The 22,777-nt window shown below is 49.0% G+C and overlaps 1 protein-coding gene across 2 annotated transcripts in view; it reads left to right on the top strand.

Moving 5' to 3' along the window:
* The window catches only part of ABCA4 (ATP binding cassette subfamily A member 4), a 139,570-nt gene that overhangs the window by 1,418 nt on the left and 115,375 nt on the right, over nucleotides 1-22,777 (top strand). For both annotated transcript variants that reach the window (XM_030936738.1, XM_010385128.2), the window contains exons 2-6: nucleotides 6,993-7,086; nucleotides 8,478-8,619; nucleotides 11,048-11,187; nucleotides 16,876-17,003; nucleotides 21,009-21,206. In XM_030936738.1, coding sequence (XP_030792598.1) covers nucleotides 6,993-7,086; nucleotides 8,478-8,619; nucleotides 11,048-11,187; nucleotides 16,876-17,003; nucleotides 21,009-21,206 — 702 coding nt within the window. The remainder of the gene's footprint in view (nucleotides 1-6,992; nucleotides 7,087-8,477; nucleotides 8,620-11,047; nucleotides 11,188-16,875; nucleotides 17,004-21,008; nucleotides 21,207-22,777) is intronic.

The following is a 22,777-nucleotide window of genomic DNA, read 5'->3' as shown; positions in this document are numbered from 1 at the left end:
TCATGGAGGTAGCAATTGCAGGACACAGCTCCCACCCCTAGGGCTGAGAGAACCAAGGGAAGAGAGAGGAATTATTAAGACTTGGAAACATAGATGAGAGGTCTGTGGAGCTGACATTAGGACTTGGGAGCAAGGCGTGCATCGAGGCTGCTGCTGGGTCTCAGGTCCGGACCCCTGAGGAGAAAGCCCTGGCAGGTTGGTGCATGTAGAGCCAAGGGACAATAGCTTAACAACCAGCACAAAAGAGAGCAGCACGGGACACGCTTCAACCATGCACGTGGATGGCTCCAAAGCCTGTGGGTGGCTAGCCCAGGATGCAGGGAGGCTGCAGGGGGAAGAGGCAAGTTAGACCTGGCTTGTCTGGGAAGCGCCATTGTCCTCAGGCCACTTTCCTCTGTCAAGACTGGTGCTGAAGTTATCTGTTGTCCCCAGGCACCAAGTGTTAAGAGTAATCAGAAAGTCAGTCCTTTCTCCTAGGAGTTTCCCTTCTTGCATGAAAATCCTGACAAAACTGGAAAAAACTCATGATTAAATTTATTCATGTATTCATTCTTTCCTTCTATCAACAAATAATCTATAGGCACTGTGCTAGGTTCATGGGTATACAATGGCAACAAGGCCTCCCAGTCCCTGCCTATGTGAGGCGTCTGTGGATTGTGGAGGAAAATCCAATATGCCATTGTTTTCTCTTTCCCATAAGAAATTACAGCTCTCAGTTCATGTTATACTCACTGTGCTCTCTGGGACCCTCAAAGGGGGTCACATGATAACTGAGGACTGTAGCTGCTGGCCTAAAATGAGCCCATTCCTGTGGCACTCCTGTCACTGTGACAGAGAATAACCCTGTTTTCAGAATGGTCTGGTGCCCTCCCTCTCAATCTGGCCTTTCCCTGGTGTGGGCGGCTCCTGCTCAGGGACTCTGCCTTCTCCGCAGTGTGCTCCCAGGGAGATACAGCCACTCAGGCTGAGGGTCTTGGCCGGGCCACCTCCCAGGGCTGGGCCTGGTCTGGGCTGGCGTTCACTGGATGCCGTCCCAATGGCCTGGAAATTGAGATTTCTGTCTGGCGTGCCTCCCAATGGCTCCCTACCTGCTACCACATTCCAGGAGCTTCCAGGATGTCTGGGTAAGACAGAGGCACCCCCCACAGTTTCAGTAACTCTGAGAGGGATCTGTGGCTCCTTCCTAAGCTTTCGGTTCTTCTGGAAACTTCTGCCTCTAGAATATGGTCCCTCTAAGAAAAGTACAACCACCCAGCCCATAATTCAGCTCCCAGGTTTTCCCTCAAACCTCCATGCCTCCTGTAGGCAGAGCAAGAGTAAAAACAGATACCAAATTTCCTCATTCCTCAGCTCCCAATCCCTAAGGGCATAAGATGAAAATCTTCAGATCTCTGCTTTCCTCCCTCCTTTTTTTTCTTCCTCTGCTAACGGTTGTCAAGTGTTACTAAGTGTCTGGCACTGTACTAAGTGCATCACCTCCCTGAACCCTCCCAACAGCTCCACGAGAGAGGCCTCTCTGTTATCCCCACGGTACTGATGAGGTCACTGAGGCTCCAGAGAAGGATTAGTAATTGGTGGTGTTGGACCTGGGATTCACACCCATGCTGCGTGACCCAGGACAGGCAGGCATGGCCGTTACACCACACTGACCCCCATAGATCAAGATCCATCCAATAGTCTGGTCACTGATATCACTAAGACACAGTGGCCACATAATTTATCATCCAATCAGGGCAGTTTTGAAAGTGAAAGGGAGTACTATTAATAATTGCACTGGGACAATAAATGTAAACTAACACTGGACCTGGCAAACTGGGATGCGTGTTTGCCCTATACCAACATGAGCTAGACACAGCCACCGCCTTCATGGAGTTCAGGGCCAGGCAGGAGCGGCTCCCGTGTATAATTACTATGCAGCACAACGTGGGAACCGTGGAGCAGAAGGAAACACAGGTGGGAGTGAGGAGTAGGTCTGGGAGCTCAGAGGAGGCACCGGGGCTGGAGAGGATGAGAGAAGCCTTCCCAAGGAGTTCATCCTGATAACGTGCATTCCCAATGACGAGAGCTCTTTCCACTGCACAAGACAAATACACATGTGCCTGTGTTGGCTATGGACCGGGCGCTGCATCAGGGAGGATTTATGAAGATCACTAGGTGGGTCTCTTGGTGTCATCCCTTCATCCCAGCTTCTGGTTGAGGACGGATATCTGGGGGAGGCCTGAGGACTCATGAATGTGGGGCGCTAGTCATTTTTTGGACACCACACCCCTGAGCACCTGGGGACAGCTGTGGCATTTGTCCGGGGCCCAACATCAGGCCCAGAATGTGGCAAGTACGGAGAGGCTGGGCACCAACTCCAGTGTACCCAGGCTCTGGGTCATGTTTGTCCAGGCTAGGAATCCTGTCCTGGTTCTTGGTGCAGAAAGAAAAATCATGGGGCTCATTTTAGGCCTCGGCTGCCTTCTGTTAAATTGAAAACAGAGCAGGAAGGAGGAAAATGTAACAGGCTCAGTTTTAAAACAACAAGCACAACTTGCCCTTGCCAGAAACCCTCCTCCCCATGTCGACTGAATGGTAAAGAGAGGAGGGGAAGTAAGAGGGAGAGAGAGAGAGAGAAGGGAAAGAAAGGAAAGAGAAAGACAGAGAGAGAAAGAAAGAAAGAAAAAAGAAAGAAAGAAAGAAAGAAAGAAAAGAAAGAAAGAAAGAAAGAAAGAAAGAAAGAAAGAAAGAAAGAAAGAAAGAAAGAAAGAAAGAAAGAAAGAAAGAAAGAAAGAAAGAAGGAAGGAAAGAAAGAAAGAAAGAAAGAAAGAAGGAAGGAAATACCAGCTTGGGAAAAAGGAATTTTCCACCAGCCCTTCTGAGCCTTGGCTGGGCTTAATTAAAGTTACAGACATGTGTAAAGGGCAGGGTGGGGGGAGTCTGAGCTGCTGAGAAAACATGTTTTTAATTATACTGTGGAATTTCTCCCTGGGGTATGCCTGTGCGCAGTTGAGCGTCAAGGACAAGGATGCCGCTCTGGGGTGGGGGTGCTGAGCATGATTTTGGAAGCGGGCAGAAGAGGCTGTTGCAAAGACCAGACCTGTCAGGCTAGGAAAAGAATGGTTGGTGGTCTTTGAGCAGGGAGTGGCATGTGAAATGCAGCACCTGCCCCCACCCCCTGCCAAAAAAAAACCAAACACACTCTCACAGAGTTAGAACAACAGTGACCTCTCAACAAATATTTTTTAAAGATTACCAACCAACCATTACCTAGACCAGTGGTTCTCAGCCTTGGCTGCACATTGGAACTACCTGAGAAGTGTTAAAAAGAAGAACCCTGATGTCCCATGCCCCAAGATTCTGATGTAGTTGATCTGGGGCATGACCTGAGATCCTGGCATGTTTTCAGCGTGCAGCCACATGAGAAGTGATGACCTAATCAACAGGGGTGATTATTTGAAGGATGGGGACTATAGGCAGAAAACAAGAGCCTAATCCAAGGATGGGACGAGGGCACAGGTGAGGTAGGATCAGTCCCAGGGCCAGACAAAGAAGGAAGGAAGAAAGGAGGTGCTGATCCTGCGCCTACTCCTTAGAGGAGGCCTTTAAGTCACCATGACTTGTGGAGACCACATTCTTCAAAAATACAAGAATGAGTGAGTGAGGGAGTGGGTGAATGCCAGGAGTGTGCGTGACAATCCTTGCAAGGGAGGATGACAATGCACTAGCTTGGTTTGGAAATTTTACCCATGGGACAGGCAGGCCAAGCTGGCTGGTCCCCTCCCTGGTGCATAGCCCTCCCTCTTTATATATGGAGCAGAGGATGGTGTGTGGCTGGTTTCTTAGGAAACCCCGTGGTTCCAAGGCAGCAACTGGGCAGTTCTGAATCCAAAAAGGAGGGAGACGAACTAAGTGGAGGGCAGGCCTACAAAGTTGCAGATAATCTTAATTCTGTCTGCTTACTCTTCTGCCGTTGCAACATCCCTGTGATCTTGTGACAACCCTGTGAGGCAATAACAAATGGCTCACGTTTATTGAGTCTTACCTCATGCCATATTGTACTTTCGTGTTTAGCGCAGGTGTCTCATTTCATCCTCATGACTGCTCTGGGAGATAGGTCCTGGTATCACATCCATTTCACAGATGAGACCGTGTGACACGGAGGAGTTGAGTGGGTTGCCCAAGGTCACATAGCTGAGATGGAACAGGCTGGATAGTAACCCCAGTCACCTGACCTCAGAGTAGCCTTCTCTTAACCCTGAGTGTACACTGTAGGAAAAATGAGTAGTCCCATATCAGAGAGGAGAAAACTGAGGCTCAGAGGTTAAGCAAGCCCCAAAGTGGTTGTTAACCCAGATCTTCCCACTAACTCCCAAATCAGCATCAGTGTTTAACAAACCAGACCACTCCCAGATAGATATTGCCGCATGGAAGACAGCCGGTCTACTTGGTAGAAAGCCAATATTGCAAGCAGTTGTCTAAAGGAGTCAAATGTGTTGGATTTGAACTGGATGTCTCATTTCTTTGGTGAAGACACCGGGAACAACTTCCAGGTTTCATCATTTGCTCCTATCACTCAATGTTGCTATCTTGCCGAACTTGTTTCCCAGCCCTACCCACTGATGGAATGATCCAGAATGGAAGGCAAGATACCAAGGTGTATGCCCCTGGGGGAGGCTGTTTCTTAAATCTACAGACTGTTGGTGATCGGAGCCCTGTGTCACCAAAGGCTTTGGTGGAGAAGCCTCCTTGACCAGTCTTGACAAAGGCTCACTCATTCCATGGATATTTATTGGGCACCTACTATGAGTCCTGCCCCATGTGGGGTCCTGGAATCACAGTAGTGAAAATGACAGATGAGGTTCCTGCCCTCAGGAAGCTTACTGCCCTTGAGGGCTTCACTTACTTGGAGGAGTGATCACCCTGAAGTGTGGTGTGTGTTAAGAAGGGGAAGTCCAGGGCCAGGCGCAGTGGCTCACGCCTGTAATCCCAGCACTTTGGAGGCCGAACCAGGCAGATCATGAGGTCAGGAGATTGAGACCATCCTGGCTAACACGGTGAAAACCCATCTCTACTTAAAACACAAAAAAATTAGCTGGACATGGTGGTGGGCGCCTGTAGTCCAAGCTACTCAGGAGGCTGAGGCAGGAGAATGGCATGAACCCAGGAGGCAGAGGTTGCAGTGAGCCAAGATCTCATCACTTCACTCCAGCCTGGGCAACAGAGCCAGACTCCGTCTCAAAAAAAAAAAAAAAAAAAAAAAGGCCAGGCCTGGTGACTCATGCCTGTAATCCCAGCACTTTGGGAGGCCGAGGCGGGTAGATCAGGAGGTCAGGAGATCGAGACTATCCTGGCTAACAAGGTGAAACCCGGTCTTTACTAAAAATACCAAAAAAAAAAAAAAAAAAAAAAAAAATCAGCCGGGCGTGGTGGCGGGCACCTGTAGTCCCAGCTACTCAGGAGGCTGAGGCTGGAGAATGGCATGAATCCGGGAGGCAGAGCTTGCAGTGAGCCAAGATCACACCACTGTACTCCAGCCTGGGTGACAGAGTGAGACTCCGTCTCAAAAAGAAAAAAGAAAAAAAAAGTGCCTCATGGATCTATACTTTTCTTCCCATATTGTGTGCGTGAGCACGCGCTTCCTCCAACACATCCTCCCTATACATATTTTGAGCAAAACATCTTGTAAAAAGTTACAGCTACATAATCACCACCTGCCCCCAAATAGTTTTTACTTTTTCTTTCTTCAATGCACGATCATTTTACCCCATCAATTTGTTTTTCAGTTTCTTATAATCTGGTTGCCAGCAGGCTGTTTTTTAAAAAGCAGAACATGGTTTCTTCTTACTAGCAGGAAAGGAGCATGTATTGAGCCTCTGCTATGGTGCCTTTTATTTTGCTGAGAGCCTATTTACATTTCTTTAAGAGGAAAACAACAAAGGGTTACATGAAAGACCATGTGAATAGCCCCTAGCTGATCTATTAAACTTGCTATTCCCGGCCAGCTGCTTCAGATCTCCTTCAGATCTTCTGTGTTTCCTTCCTAAGGTCCCTGGAGTAAGGGTTGCATAGAACTATTCTACTCTCCAATTCACCTGTCCCTCTCCCTCTTCCTCTCCTAATTCCACATCTCCAACCCCCACCCTTATGTGCAATGCCACAGGGTGTGGACTGCCACAGCCACTGGATCTGCTTTTGGAGTCAAGAGTCTTTAAGCTCCAAATGGAACCAAAATTTAAATACCAACTTTCAACCATATGTTGACATTAGCAAACCTCTTCCAACGTAAAAACCCATGGCCATGTGCCCTGCTTTGTTTCTTTAAGCAATAGAAACTGTTGAAGGAAACATGTTGGTAGGCCTGATTTTTGTTGGCTTTGCTATGGATCACAGTCATTTATTCACTCATTCATTCATTCATTCATTAAATGACCACATTTGCAAGGGCAAGGTCATGGGGAGGGCAGAAAAGGACATTGGCCCCAGAAACAGGAGGCTGGATTTTGGTTCTGATGCTGCCACTGCTGATGTGACACTGCACAGGTCACCTGCCTCCTCTGAGCCTCTTCCTTTATCTGCAGAGTGAGTGGTGACAGAGAAATCTTTACTACCTGTTAGATAAGCATTACCTGGGAGCATATTAGAAATGCAAGCTCTGGTGGGGCCATACTGAACCCAAATCTGCATTCATGTGCATAGTGACAGCGACAGCTAAAATGCACTGAAGCGGAGGATCTTGATGATCCTTTATGAAAGTCTCATGCTAATGCAGTTTTCTAAAACAGAGGCAGAGTAGAACCCAGATGGACACAAAATCTGGGTGATATAATAAAACAAGGTAGAGGTTGTATGGTGGGGAGGGGGTAAAAGGAGGAAACTGTTTGGGTAAATACACCACAACCAAAGTCCTACTTCTCACATGGGCTCTGAGGATGGGTGTGTTTGCTCTGGTCATGTTTTCTATAATCTCTTAGCACCGCTGAACTTTCTCTCTTTTTGTTTTGTTTTTCCAGATTCGCTTTGTGGTCGAACTCGTGTGGCCTTTATCTTTATTTCTGGTCTTGATCTGGTTAAGGAACGCCAACCCGCTCTATAGCCAACATGAATGTAAGCATAGCAGGGTAGCTTGGGCAAGCCCTGGACAGATATTGGTCTGGGCCTTTTGTCTAGAAAGGTCTTGGGGTGGGGGTGTGGGAATCTGATCCGCTTATCATCATTTCATGTCTATGATGCATATGACAGATGTATCAATGTTACACAAATTATAATTTTAAAAAAAATGTTGAGAGACAGGGTCTCATTCTGTTGCCTAGGCTGGAGTACAGTGTTGGGACCATGGCACACTGAAACTTCTATCTCTTGGGCTCAAGTGATCCTCCTGCCTCGGCTTCCAAAGTGCTGGGATTATAGGCATGAGCCACCGCTCCCAGCTAATCTTTTTGTTTTTTGTAGAGACAGAGTCACTACATTGCCTGGGCTGGTCTTGAACTCCTGGCCTCAAGTGATCCTCCCACCTCAGCATCCTAAAGCACTGGGATTACAGGCATGAGCCACCTTGTCCAGCCCAAATTTTCATGTTTTAATCCTACACATTCTAAGCCAATACTTGTGTGTAGTTACTAAGAGACTGTGCCCTTATTTCTGTTTGTTTCGTTTTTTTATTTTTTATACCTAAACTCTCTCGTTTTAAAGAGAAGAGATTTGTAGATGAGTTCTCTAAAGTATTTCAGAAGTCAGTATAGAGGATATGTTATACACGGTGCCAGAGAAAAATGAGGAAAAGGGATGCTATACAATTGTACTGAAGAAAAATTTTATTTCTTGGACCCCTGAGGTGTCTGCAGACCTGAAAGGAAGTTAGTGAGAGCCTCTGTTACACTCTGCACCTTTGGGAAATTCTTCACCTGGTTTCTGGCCCCCTATGCGGCTAATGTGGAAGCCTAAAGCATTATGCAAAGCTGCCCACTCCTCTATTCTTGATCTTCACCCTCTCGTTCATGAGTTTCAGGCCCCAGTTCTGAATCAGCCTCCTATCCATCAGACTCTTCCTTCTTTACCTCTCCCCAAGGAGCCCATATCCTGTAGCCCTACTGCATGCTTGGGGGTAGGTGCTCAGTTCACCGTGGCTGAAGGAATAGATGAGCCTATACTCAAGCAGCAGCAGCAGCTGCATGGAGGCTTCTTGAACTAACACTCCTATGTCCCTCTCAGCACAACATGATGTGTCCCCCCCTTGCTTCCCCTTCACATTTCCACCCATGCCTATTACAACAACTGTCTGTCTCCCCACTACACCGGGAGCTTGAGAGAAGAAGCCATGTCTCTAGCACCCAGCACAGGGCCTGGCACACATGAGATGCTCCTGCTTCTTAAATGCTGAGAATGAAGGAGGACATCAGAGGGGCCCGGGGTCCTTCCCAAAAAAGCCAACTCCTAGGTCTGCATCCTGCTTGGGCTCCATGACTAATCCCATCTTGTCCTCATTTTCTGTTTTAAAGGCCATTTTCCTAACAAGGCGATGCCCTCAGCAGGAATGCTGCCATGGCTCCAGGGGATCTTCTGCAATGTGAACAATCCCTGCTTTCAAAACCCCACCCCAGGAGAATCTCCTGGAATTGTGTCAAACTATAACAACTCCATGTAAGTCTTGAGATCTCTACCATGTGGGGGAGGAAGCTGCACACTCCTTCATGTGCTGAAATGCACACATGCGTGCACAGAGCATGAAGCACTGGAAGAGTGTTCTTGTGGCTTGCCGAGCCCCTAACCTCTTAGGAGCAGAGCAGGTTTCCTCTCTGGAACATTCTGTTAACTGTCAGGGCACTTGGGGAGAAATCTCCAAGCTAAGGCCACGTGCACACAATTTCTTGATCCTTATATCCTCAAAATGTGACCTGGAGTCTGACGGCAGCCCACTGCAGAGATATGTCCGCTGCCTTCTGGACACTGACCTGCTTGGGTGGAGTGAATCATTGTAGGAGAAAAACTCAGTTCCCTCACGCTGATCAACCTGGACAGATCTCTCTTCCTTTAGAAGCTTTCTTGGACATCTAAAGGCTAGGAAAAATGTCAAGGAGCATTAAGAAGATAAATGAAGTCAGGTTTACAAAGTGAAGTTTACTTCCTGGGAGAAAAAGACAGTTTCCAAATCTTCTGTCGTAATTGCCTTCGGCCCCCTGGAGTGGTGAGCTCTTGGAATATGGCTCCGGTGCAGTGGCTCTTCACTGTGGGCCTGCAGCCCATTCTGAAAAACTAAGGAAAACCAATGACCCCTCTCCCAAGAAAAATCGCCAGATACCAAACATTACACTGTACATCTGATTTCAGGGAATTGTGGATGCCAGGTTAATAGCCTCTGGTCTAGGGTCAAAACTGAAGTCGAATCCCACAGGAAGAAGGTCTGTCTTCAGAATTCCCTTTCAGAGCATTGGCAGACCATCATGGGAACATATCCTAGAGACAGAGGCCTAGGGTGGGGACAGGGCCATTCCTCACCCGCTGTGCTGACCTTAAGCAGCATCTTGGGCAGCCCACACCTGAAGGCCACCAGCAAGGGCCTGTTGGGGAGCAGGCTTTACCCTACCTGTATAAACACCAGGCTAGGTGAAAACTGAGATACCTGGTTACTTTAGTTTTTTCCTTGGAGGAGCTCAGTATGATTCTTCCAGGAGAAGCCCGCTTTTAGACTAAAAAGGAAAAAGAGTTTGATAGATCAACCTAATGATTGGAGGTAGCCTTTCCTACTGTGAACAAACTATGGCTGCATGTGCCCTACAATGGCAGAGTTGAGTAGTTGTGACAGAGACTGTATGATCTGTAAGTCTGTAATTTTTATGTTTGCTGACCCCCAGATTACAGGATGATGGAAAAGGAAACATCTGTCTTCCTAGCAAAGTCAAGGAAATGGCATTTAGTAGGACTCATATTGCTGCAAGCACTGCCTTGCGGTTTTAGTTTACAACTGCACTTTCAGCTTAAGAAACACCTGCCTATCCAGAGAGATCGTATGGGGTCACATGTGGGATCAGGGAGGCCTGGAGCCAGCTCAGTGGAGGCTGCATGGAGCTTTGGTGGGAATGGCCCTAGCAGTGTCTATAGATGTTATTGGTGAAAACTGAGGGATGGGAGTTGGAGAAGGGGGCTCCAGACTCTAGTTATATTTGGCATTTGAACCCAGAAAGTTGGGTTTCATGTTTCACACACACATTATGGTTGAAATATTGGCTTATTCAAGGTTCTTTTGCTTGCAAGGTACGGAAACCCATTCAAGCAATCTTAAACCCCCAAAGGAAGTGTATGATTTGGATATAGACCTTCTCACAGAGCCAATGGCAGCAAGGCAGGGCTCAGGAGGGGCAGGCCAAGACCTGGAGAGCTGTCAGGAGCTGCTTCTTCAACTCTCTTCCATCTGGGCCTGCAAGGCCAGGCCTCTGTATCTATTCCATTCACCTCTCTCCATGGACCAGTCTCCCCTGTTCCTCAATGCACTGGGCTGCCACTGTTCATGTAGTTCACAGCACCTCAGCCTGGGCAATCAGAAGGCCATCTCTGAACACCATCCAAATCCCTGGGAACAAATCGGGTTGATACAGGTTTATTCTCCCTGTACCATCAGCCTTGGCAGAGGCGTGCATGTGTATGTGTGCCTGTGTGTGTGTGCAGGGAGGTCCTTGTGGATGAAGCATGGCTGTCAGAGCCTACCCATGTCAATGGGTGGAAGGACAGGTCTCAGAGATCTGGGTAAAAACTGGAAAAAACCTCCAGTGATATCTACCAATGTCACCCTGTTTAAGGCTTCTCTGGGCAAGAGACACACAGAGCATGGGACTGAGAGGTGACCAGGCCCTGACAAAACTGGGAGACTGAACAGATAGTGAGATATCACTGTCAGTTAGCCTATATGTACAAGGAAGTAAAATTACCTCTTTCTCCTACCTTGGCAGTATTATAAGGATACTCAATGTAGTAGCTAGGTCAGGTACATGGTATCTTTAAAAATAGCATGAGATATTATTCCTATTATAAGAATAACAGCTATTTCCTTATTAATGAGGCTTTGTCCTTACAGCTTGGCAAGGGTATATCGAGATTTTCAAGAACTCCTCATGAATGCACCTGAGAGCCAGCACCTTGGCCGTATTTGGACAGAGCTCCACATCTTGTCCCAATTCATGGACACCCTCCGGACTCACCCGGAGAGAATTGCAGGTAAGCGGGACTCCAGTGCTCTCCGGCATCACTTGCCTCACCCATGGAGAGACTGAAGATATGGGAAAGAACAGGGAGATTTGGTGAAAAAGATACTAGTGGAGGCAGGAAGGGATGGGGTCTGGAGGCGGCTTGAGCATCACCTTGATGAAGATGCCTCTTCCTCCACAGAAGCCTGGACGGTAGGAAGTTGGGAAGGAAGGCAGGAAAGGTCTCATCCAGTTAAGTCTAGAAATAGAAAGAATGCTAAGACAGATGGTGCTATGGGAAGTATGAGGCTAGGTCAAGGACTAGAAGCAGGGGAAGAGGAGTTTGCAGAGTTTGGTAAAGGTATGGAGCAACTCTCACAGAGTTCTAGAGAAAGAGCTAACCGGGAACATGAGAAAGCAAGGCCAACTATCATTAAGGAGCCAGGGAGGTTGGAGATCATTTGTCATCATGATATAAATATGCATAATTGTACTATTTCTCCCAGTAATATTTACCATCCAGGCACTGAGGCAGTGCAAGTGGAGACTGGGTGATACAGGGCTGGAGGTGTGTAGGGAGGCACTATGGAAGGTCAACAGGCAGGGGGCAGAAGGCAGGCACTGGACTACATGCATCATGTCCAGGCTGCACGAGGAAGGATGAGAAGGCAGAGGTACTGAAATGGACTGGGAGAAATGAAGAGGCAAGGGAATAGAAGTTTCAATGGGTGTGATGACCCTGTTTAAGTGATTGAGAAAATGAACAAGATAAAAGAGTTGATGGCTGTGGTCAGAAAGTGAAATATGTGAATTCAGGATTTCAAAGGCAGGGTGGGTGATGACTGGCCCCCAGATGTGGCCAGGGTGAAGTGGAGCAGAGGTGCAGGTGCCTGGTGAGGGCAAGGAGGAAATGGGAGGTGAGGGTGTTGGCCCCACATGGACACCATGGTTGTGCAGGAAGATGGCAGGAGCTGGGCACCAGGGTGGGAGCCACCGGGAGTCAGGAAGAGCAAAGAGGAAGGATGAATGGGCTTCCTCTCCTGTGTCTCCCCTCCCCAGGGAAAGAACAAGAAACAGCCTGAGAGTAACAACTCCAGTGTGCCTTTACAAAGTGTGAGTGGGTGTTGTGTGCTGTCACGTGTGTAGTACGCTCCTCTGCGGATGGCTAGAGGGACTGGAAATGGCCACTGGAGCCCACTAGCGAGAGCGGAGAAAATGAGAGGTCGTGAGGAAGTAAAGCCCCCCGGAAATCCAGAGGTTACTGCAGCCTTGTGGGAGGAGCGTGCCCTCTGAGAAAAGGCTGCTAGTTGGGGGGAGATTGCTGAGGGAACGGGGCTCAGAGGCTGCGAAGGTGGCCTTTGGGGGCTTCTGGGAGATGTATGCTGCTGGGATGAGGGGGTTGACTCTAAGGATGATCTTAGAGGTTGACAGAGATGAGAAAGGGGTCACCAAGTGGTCTACCAGGGGAGTGGGAGAGGCTGTATCGATACAACAGTTTCTGCTGCAGGTTCCAAACAAGAAATGTGGGAGAATGGTTGAACTCAGCCCCGGAGGCACCTTCCTCTGCCTGCGTGCAGCTCCTTCAACACTCAGCCGACTTTTGGTGCCTCCTGTGAGTCAGGCACTGGGCTGGTCTCTGGGGGTGGAGAGATGAGTCAGGCGAATGCCAGCCCTCAGAGGGCTCACAGGGCAGAAGGTGAGAGATAAGTGAGCAGAAAATGACCACAGCGCGTGCGCGGCCCGGTGGAGGGAAGTAGGAGATTCAGGAGCACAGGAGCGTCAACAGGAGAAACTTCTCCAAGGAGAATCTGATCCTCCTCCCATCCAGCCACCTTCTGAAGCCTTCTCTCCCTATCCGAGTGAGAAAGGACAGGCGTATTACCAGATTGGTGCATCAAGATGCTCAATTACGTTCTCATTGTTTCAAACTAGTAAAGCATAGACTTTATGTAGTCACTTCTACAAACTGCATTATAAACACTCCATTCTTTGCTGCCCTGGATAGAAAAGTTTATTTTAGTGAGCCCAAGTTTGAAGAACCTTATATGGTATGAGTACAATTACCATTTTAATAGTAAGAAACCCCCCTTCCCCCATGCACCAACCAGGTGTTCTTTTTTCCTAATTTAAACAAACAGATGCAGTCATGGGCCGTCCAGCTTCTGGCGGGACGACATACCTCATGCACCCAGTGGGTTCGATGATGAGGCAGACATTTCACTTAAGTGTCTGATCATCAGATTGAGTCCTGCTGGGAGGAAGTGTGAAGGAAGTAATTTCAAACCACAGTTTCTCTGTGACTTTTACAATGTGGATATGAGAACCAAAATCACTATTTCTTAACCCCAGAGCAGGACTGATTTTGAGTTGGTATGCAGGCAGTTCCTTCTGCAGGCTTCAGGTTTGAGAAGTCCCTAACGGAGCAAATCTGGGGACAAGGGCTCAGGAAAGGCTGGCCACTGCCCCGTGGGAATGGAGGCTCTGCAACATCCCTGGCCTTAGAGGCTGTGAGAGGGGACAGGGGTCCATCCCCAAGTAAGGGACACGGTCTCTGAGGAAATCCCAGGCCAGGGCCTGAAGGGCACTGTCAGAAACAAAGACTGTTTCAGTCTGTCGAGATTCACCCGGGCGCTGCTCACTGTGAGCACGGACTCATCAGGCCAGTGCTGTGGAAGAGCCCACCTTGGAAAGCAAGCGGGTGGGGGTGGCAGGGCTGGTGCTGGGCGTGCTTCTGCACAGCCACCTGGGAAGGCATGCCACTGGTTGACCCAGGCAGAGGTTTTCTTTCATGGCAAACCTGTAGTACTGCATTCTAAGCAGGGAGGATTAATGATAAAAGACCAGGCATGGAGCCCCCTTCCCTCTCCCTCGAAGCAAGCTCTGCGGTCTCTCAATCATCTTTAAAACACCTTCTTCCCGGGAGCCTCCTACATTCTCCTGGCTTCCCTCCCACCCCCACCCTCAGCTCCTGGGGCCTCAGCAGTCCCCACCCCCCAGCCTCTAATCTTCCCAGGGAAGGGAACAAGAAGAACCACATTTTAAACGAAATTTATTTTTCTTTCCTCAGGCTCCCAGTTCACATTTCTCCCTCAGGAGTGTAGGGAAGCTTCTGTCTGGTGTCGACCTCCTCTTTGCCTGGGCCCCCACCCTCCTCAGGTGTACCAGGAGCCAGCGCGCTCCCCTTCCCCCCAGAGCCACAGCAGCCCTGTCACCTGGGTGGTCTGGCGTGCCAAGCCTGGGCAACATCGCTCCCAGCTTTTCTTGTTTTGCCCCTTCTCCCCAGCAAGATATTTGTATGTAAGGTCAGGTGAGTGAGTTAAAGAATAACAAAGAGATAAACAGTCAAATGGAGTCCTGACTCTCGGGTCAAGACAACAGTTATTTACTGAATGCCTTATGTCATTCAACAGACATTTATTGAGACTCTGATTTGATGTCAGTCTTTAATGCTGGGTGTCAGAGAGAGGTGACTTCAAGGGCCTGCATCTGTGCACTCAGCATTGCTAGGTACAGTGAGGAGTATAATAAAAGCAGGAGCCATAGCCCCCAACTCTCAAGAGATCTCCCATGTGTGTGTGTCTGCATGTGCATGCATGTGTGTGCATGCGTGTGTGTGCGTGTGTGTGCGCGTGCATGTGTGTGCGTGCGTGTGCATGCATGTGTGTGTGCATGTTGTGCGTGCATGTGTGCATGCATGTGTGTGCGTGTGTGTGTTGGGGATGGTGTTGGTGGAGTGAGAGTGTACAAGGCTGTATATGAAGGGGTAATTGGGAAAAGAAGAGTGGAGCTGGCACCCAGGGACAGGAGGAAAAGCAGGAGGGCTGGGTTTGGAAGACAGCCGGATTTATGTTTTTGAAAAGGAGGGAAGACTAGAATAAAAGGGAGCAGCTCCCCTCAGAGCCCTCCTCCTCCCTTGGGGCCGTGTGTCCAGCTTTCCCCAAAGTCCTCAAATCTTTCCTATGCAAAGGGGAGTGACAGTGGGCACAACTCTCAGGGCGCCCATTACTGTGAGAGAGGCCACTGTGCCACTGTGTGGTCAAACTTCAGGACTGGCTTCCCCTGCCCTAGCTGCATGGACAGGCCTGTGGGGTTGGCCCAAGACCCTTCCAGAGGAAAGTAGCTGCAACATGAATCCAGATATGGTGCTGTTCAGGAAAAGGCACAACCTGGGGATGAGAAGGGTGGCTGTCCAGCACACAGGGGCAGGCCTCTTGGCCACTTGGGGAGGGGAGAATTTGAAGAGGGAGAGGATGGGACGCTGTGGGGCCAGGAAAGAATGAGGACACATGATGGTTAAAGTTAGTTAGAGAAGAACTGGGAGATAAACAGTCACCCATGCCCCTGAAGAGCTCGGGGTGGAGAGATGGGCATTTTCACGCACTCTGGTGCCTTCCCTTCATGTTGAAGTCCCTTCATAGACATCCAGGCCCATAAGGCTCTTCTCTGGCCAGAGCCTCATGAGCTACAGCACTAGTGGGGTTGAGGCAGGATGTTTAGCAGCATCCCTGGCCTCTATCCACCAGCACCTCCCCAGTTGTGACACCCAGAAATGTCTTTAGATCTTGCCATATATTCCTAGGAGGATGAAATTCCCCTGTTCCAGCTACCCAGACCCACCTCAATGAGAAGCACTGTCCTAGACCAACCCCACAAAGCATCTGACACCCCCACCCAGCTCTGGCTAACTTTTTCCACCTTCTTACTAAATTGGCCCTGGAAGCCAGCCGAGGAGGAGGGTGCTTGTGTGAATCTCCCAGGAAGGGTAAGAATATTAATTCGATCATAACAAGCATTTATTGAGTGCTCTCTGTTTTGAGGCCTGGGAGCTAAGCACTTCACATTCCTTACCCCGAGTCAACAATCCTATGAGGGAGATGTGGAAAGTGCAGACACAGGGACAGGCTCAGTCACTTGCCCCAAGGTCACCTTAACTGTTAGGTGTTCTTTATGCCTCCTTATAAAGAAACCCTGCTTCCCACAGGTGTTGAGAGGAGCTGGAGGGAGCCCAGGCATGTGCCTGGCTCTCCTCTTTCCACATGGAGCTTTTCCTGCCCTTAATGGCCCCAGCTCATTTCTCTTAGTCCATGTCAGTGCCCTGAGCATCTCAGCCCCAGCTGAGATGATAGAAACACCCAGAAGCGTCCTCTACCCTGTGACAGCTGCAGTGTGGGAAAAGCACATGTCTCCTCCAATCCTAGACCAGGGCTTCTCAACCTCAGCATTACTGACACTTGGGGCCAGATAACCCTTTGTGTGGGGGAGGGAGGAGTGTCCTGGGCCTTGCAGGATGTTTAGCAGTACCCCTGGCCTCTACCCACCAGCATCTCCCCAGTTGTGACACCCAGAAATGTCTTTAGATCTTGCCAAATATTCCCAGGAGGATGAAATTCCCCTGTTCCAGCTCCCCAGACCCACCTCAATGAGAAGCACTGTCCTAGACCAACCCCACAAAGCATCTGACACCCTCACCCAGCCCTGGCTAACTTTTTCCACCTTCTTACTAAATTGGGCCCAGCTGCTTCAGCAGTCAGTGTTATGACTGTGTTGGGGGCAGCCCACTGGCAAGAGCCTCACCTCTAGGGGCTCCCAGAGATCCCAAGAACAGAGTCAGAGTCCTCTGAGAGTCGAGTTAGAAGTGTTCCCAATCAATTCTAGCTGTTTTCCCTTTTTTGACCCATTTCCCCTTCAATACCCTGTTCTTTCTCTTATTCATATGTAGGAAGAGGAATACGAATAAGGGATATCTTGAAAGACGAAGAAACACTGACACTGTTTCTCATTAAAAACATTGGCCTGTCTGACTCAGTGGTCCACCTTCTGATCAACTCTCAAGTCCGTCCAGAGCAGGTAGGTGGATGTCACTGGCTGGTGCTCCCTGGAGGGGAGGGGGGAAGCACCCAGCCTGAGAAAGGCAAGAAACATGTTGACTTTATTCTTTTTTCTTCCTTGTGTTCACATTCAGAATCCATCACTTAATGCCTTGTATTTAGAAAAAACTGGGGGATCACTTGAGATCGTGATCATTTTCATCATAGGACTCAAAGCTGCACACATCCTAGCAACTTTAAAACATCTCAAGTTTTTATAACTGGAAGGAAACTTAGAGATCATGGGGTACAACTCCTCTTTATAGATGAGGAAACAGGAGTCTATTCATTTATTACTCAAATATTTAGGGACAGTTGTAGGTATTAGAGCACAGTGTGAACCAGACAGGCAAAACCCCAGGCCGAGGAACTTCCATTCCAATGGGACCACAGGCAACGCTCAGGTAAGCAGAGACTCTGCTGTGTGACTCCTGGCTATGATGTCTGCTGCAAGGAAAATCCAGTAGAGTCGGGGGTTAGAGAGGGCCACAAGGGCAGGTTTAAGGGGGATGCTCAGGAAGGCCTTCCTAATGAGGTGGTATTTGAGCAGAGTTGTCTGTCACCCACACAGTGAGAGGAGCGTTCCGGGCTGGGAAGCTGCCAGCACAGTGCTGGCAAGTGCTGCGGTGGCGTCCCGGGGCTACAGAACCTGAGACGCTGCAGAAGAGCCCACCTCTGCTTTCCTGGACCACTTCCTTCTCAGCACCAGGCAAACTCCTTCTTCTATCCCCTGGCACATTTCTGACCTGTGTATACACCCCCAATTTATCTTACCCCTTTAAATAATCTCCTCTATTTATGTAGAGCGTTCTTACCACTAATTCATGACTTGCACATCCCTTAGTTCCTTTACTCCTCACAACAATCCTGAGATGGGTCAACAGAGAAGGAGGCTTGGGTGTCTAGGGCTGGGGTGATTTGTGCACAGTTACAGGGCAGAAATTGTCAGAGCCAGATGGAATCCAGGTCCTCTCAGTCCTAATCCAATGTTTCTTACTCCAGTCCAGGGGCTCTCAAAGCCCAGAGACCAGCAGCATCAGCAATGCCTAGGAGCTTGTTAGGAATGCAAATTCTCAGGCCCCACTCCAGGCGAACTGGGTCCAAAGCCCTGGGATAAGGCCCAGCAATCTGTGCTTCACAAGTCCTCCAGGTGATTCTGCAGGCTCAGGTGTGAGAGCTGCAGCTGTCCTCTGGGCCTTCTGGGCTCCCCGCCCAGCTTCTTCGGTGTGATGAACATAGCAAGAATGCAAGATCTGCAGCAGCTGATATACCAGACACCCTCCTGACTCCCTCCTGGCTGGGTCTGGTCTTCCTCCAGACTCCAGGAGAGAACGAGACGTAAACACAACTTCAGAGCCTGTGTCAACCCTGAGATCAAGGTCTGCACAGGGTGCTGTCTGAGTCCAGAGGAGTGAGGGACCCCACCCCACCTGGTCAGCACCGGCTCCTGGAAGCAGGTTCTTACACTGGTTCCCTGCACAGTGAAGGAGCCCATACCTGCTTTTCTGGCTTCTCAGACCCTGAGGTTTTCACCGAAACTAGACAAGGGGAACCCAGGGTCAGCCTGGAGGCAGGGTGAGCTTGGCGCCTGCAGTGCCCAGGCCCTGGGGTGGTGCGGCTCCTGCCAGGCCCTGTTTAGCTTCCTCTCCCACCCCCACAGAGGGGGTGCTGTCGGCACCGATTGCTCATTTTCCCCTTTGCTTTCTCTTCAGCTCGTAAAACTCAAGTCCTGACAATGCCTGTGATGACTTCCAGTTGGTAATAAAAGGGAGATGAAGATAAGGACAGGAATTTCGGGGAAATGGGGAAATTTCTTTCCAGTTCCTTACTAACATGACATTTGGATCTCTAGCGCTGTGCTTCTGGCATCAGTGCCGAGGCCTTTCATGTGGGAGAACAGGGGCCGGGGTCACCAGGTTGTGCCTTTATTTCGTGTTGCTGGCTCTGATGAGCTGATGCTCTGCTGATTAGCAAACCCTGAGCCATCTGCACTTCGCAGAGGCACGTTCCAGCCGACCGGGCCCTCTCTGCCCACTTCCCAGGATGCTTTGCCTCGTGGGCTCACCTGTCTTCTAGCTCCTGATCTGTATCTCCACCTCCATCCAGCTCCGGGGCTCCTTATCAGCACTGTTCCCAGAACTGTCCATCACCATGGCAACGTTCTCTCTGGGCGCTGTCCAACATGGGAGCTCACCTCTGTATTGTTGCTCATGCTCATTGAACGTCGATTTGTGTCCTTTACCACCAGGACTGGATACCCCTCCTGGTCCTTTCTACCTGGGGTCTGAGCACAGCTCACCATTCCCTCTCTCCATCTAGGGAATTAGAAGATGACAGGGGCTCAGTTCTCTGGCTCACCCCAACCCAGTAAACTGGACATGCTTCAAGGCCCAGCTCAGATGTTGCCTCCTCAGTGAAATAATTTATAAACCTACCCTTCTTTGTCCTGCCTTCTCCCTCTTCCCTACTCACTGGCGAGCTAACAGGTGATGGTTAAGCTCTGGGTTCAAATCTCACAAGGCCACACACTTAGCTATGTGACTTCAGGCAAGTTAATTAACCACTCTGTACCTCTCATTTCCTCATTTGTAAAATGGAAATAGCAAAAGTGCCTACCACCTATGGCAGTTGAAGTTAAAAGAAATAATATATGTGAACACTTGGAAGGGTGCCTGACACACAGTAAACACTCAGTAAATACTAGCTGCTTTTAGTAGCTATTCTTCACACGCCCTCTTCAGTGCTCTAGTTTCACTGTTTTATGGGTCCCTGAGATTGAAAGGGTCCACACTGACTCCTGGTCAGCTGTGACCTGTGCCTCGTGTGGGAACCAGGCTGCCATGTATAGTCTGGACAGTGTAGGAGGTAGCAGAGCTCAGGCCTGTTCTGCCCTCCAGCCCAGAGAGCCGTGTTGTTAGAAGTCATGGGAGACTGTGGTGCCCCGGGAATCTCATGAATTTGCCCATGGTACTCAGGGTCTTCCACTGCTACGGGAGTCCAGGACTCCAGGAGCCAGTTAAGGTGCTGGGTGGCCACGGGTCCCTGGCCAAGGTCCGGGCCTCTCCCCTGCCACCTGATCCTTGAGAGGCCATCATGAGGGTTGTACTTCAAGAACCACTATCCTTGAGTTCCCCAGGAGTTGCAGAATGTACGCTATGCAGGGCTTAGGGTCTTCAGACAAAATAGATGCAGAGTGTCTAGTTAAATTCGAATTTCACATAAACAAGTAATTTTTTTGAATAATTATGTTCTATTTGGACCCTATTTGGGACATATTTGTACTAAAGGTTATTCATTTTTCTGCAATTCAAATTCGACTGGGCATCTGGTACTTTTGTTTGCTAAATCCAAGAGCAAATTTGTTCTAGCTACTCCTCAACCCCACCTTCAGGGAGGAAGCCTTGATGGTACTGTCACGTCATGCTGTAAGAAGGGGATCCCTTGAATTGTAAAGGGCACTCTGATAAGGTGAGGTATCAGGATCGTATTGGTTTCCTGTTGCTGCTGTAACAAATGACCACAAACTTAGTGACTTCAAACAACACAGATGCATTATCTTACGGTTCTGGAGGTCACAAGTCTGAAAGGGGGTCAGCAGGACTGCATTCCTTACTAGGGAGTTCTAGAGAAAAATCCACTTTCCTGCCTCCTTCAGCCTCCAGAGACACTCTACAATCTTTGGCTAGTGGTCTCCTTCCATCCCAAGGCCAGTGGTGGCTCATCAAGTCTTTCTCACATCACATGACTCTGTTTCTTCTGCCTCCCTCTTCCACATTTAAGGGACCCTTGTGATTACACAGGGGCCACCTAGAAAAGCCAAAATATTCTCCTTATTTTAAAATCAGCTAATTAGTGGCTTTAATCTCATCTGCGATCTTAATTGCCATTGCCATGTAACATAAGGTATTCCCAGGTTCTGTGGGTTAGGACCTGGGTGTCTTTCCTACCACAGGGCAGTTTCTAGTGTTGCCTCTTCTCCCTGCAGTTTGCTCATGGAGTACCGGACCTGACGCTGAAGGACATCGCCTGCAGCGAGGCCCTCCTGGAGCGCTTCATCATCTTTAGCCAGCGACGCGGGGCACAGACTGTGCGCTATGCCCTGTGCTCCCTTTCCCAGGGCACCCTACAGTGGATAGAAGACACTCTGTATGCCAACGTGGACTTCTTCAAGCTCTTCCGTGTGGTAAGGGAGGGGTCTGGCTGCTCACCAATTGCAAGGTGATTCCTGGGGCAGCAGAGCCTGATGAATTGACCTTGGGGAGGGCGTGAGCCTGGTGTTCCGGACAATCCTTGCAAAAGCTCCAGGCTCCCAGGACTCAAAAAATCACAACTGATAGTATTTCTAAAACAGTGGCCCAGGGACCCAGAAGTCACTATGAGATTCACCATTAGGTATGTGGCTGTGGCATGTTTCTGTCCACTCTGTGTGGGGAGAGTCCCCTTCACCTCCTCTAGCAGAGTGGTAAAGGAAGGAGGAGGCCTGGTTTGACTCCCTGACCTGCTATTTCCTAGCCAGGTGATGGTGGTAAGATATTGAACTTTTTCTGGTCCCAGTACTCATCTATAAAACAAATAGAACACTTTATAGAGTGGTAGGAATCATATAAGAAAAAGTATATGCAAGACATTTCATAAATTTTAATAAATGAAGGCCCCATGCTTCTTCCTCTGGAACTGGTCTCAACCTCAATGGTTGGTATTTCTAGAGAGAAAAAATGACAGAGAAAGTTTCATAGTCTCAAAAATTTGGAAAGCCCTGATCTAGCTCAACCCTTTGCTCTAGAACTGCATCCCAGACAGACTGCTTGGGACCTGAAAATACCTCCTCCTTTGCTAGTAGGATAAGATGAGAAGGGATGAGATAAAGGAGGTGTAGAGCAGAGGTTTTCATACTGCAAAGTGCATAAAAACCATCAGAGAAGTTGGTAAAAGATGCAAGTTCTAAATCCCCACCCCCAATCACTCTGATTCAGAAGAACCAGGCCGGGCCCAGAATCTATCCTATTACCTTAGGCGATTCTGATGAAGACCACTGCAGAACACACTTTCAGAAACACTCAAAATTAGAATCCTTCAGAGAAGGTGGCATGTGTAATATTTCTAGCATGGAATTATGTTTTTGTTTTTGGTGTTTTTTTTTTGCCTACCTTTTAATTTCTAGAACTGTGTTTTAGGGAATGTCAGTCACTAAGAACTTGGTTGAGGAACTGTGTTTTGTCTGTTTTATGACTGCTCTCTCAAGTCCCAGGAAACCCACACTCAGCTCGTCTTAAAAAGTAAGCTGAAGGCTTTTAAAAATGAAGCAACATAAAATAAGACCCCTCAGTTTCTGGCAGAGTCCACTCTTAATCCCTTTCAATGTGTGACTTTCCGTGGAAAGTTACTCTACAATTTTCCCAGCTCGTCAGGGTGGGGCCCCAGAGTGAGTATGAAGGGTCAGAACCTAGGGATGCCACCATCAGTGAGAGCCCAGGACCCCAGAAGAGGTTTCTTGGCTCACCACACTATAGGAAGAATAAAAAGCCATGTAGTTCAAATGTCTCTATTCAAAGTTTCAAAAAGAACCTGATTTTAGACACACTCCTTGACTTGTTTTCAGAATCAGACAGAAGAGTGAGGCAACAAAGGTCCCTTATTCCAGGCAGCTGAATACCAGCACAGCCAGGAGTCCAGTGCTGGTGTTTGCAGAGCCGCCAGAGGCTCCCTCTCAGGCGTCCAGGGCCCTCATGCTCTGCAGAACGGGCAGAATGAGCA

This window comes from Rhinopithecus roxellana, chromosome 8, assembly GCF_007565055.1.
Source record: "Rhinopithecus roxellana isolate Shanxi Qingling chromosome 8, ASM756505v1, whole genome shotgun sequence".
In the NCBI taxonomy this organism is placed as follows: Eukaryota; Metazoa; Chordata; class Mammalia; order Primates; family Cercopithecidae; genus Rhinopithecus; species Rhinopithecus roxellana.
Note: the sequence above shows the minus strand (reverse complement) of the source record. Positions and strands in the feature narration are given on the sequence as shown.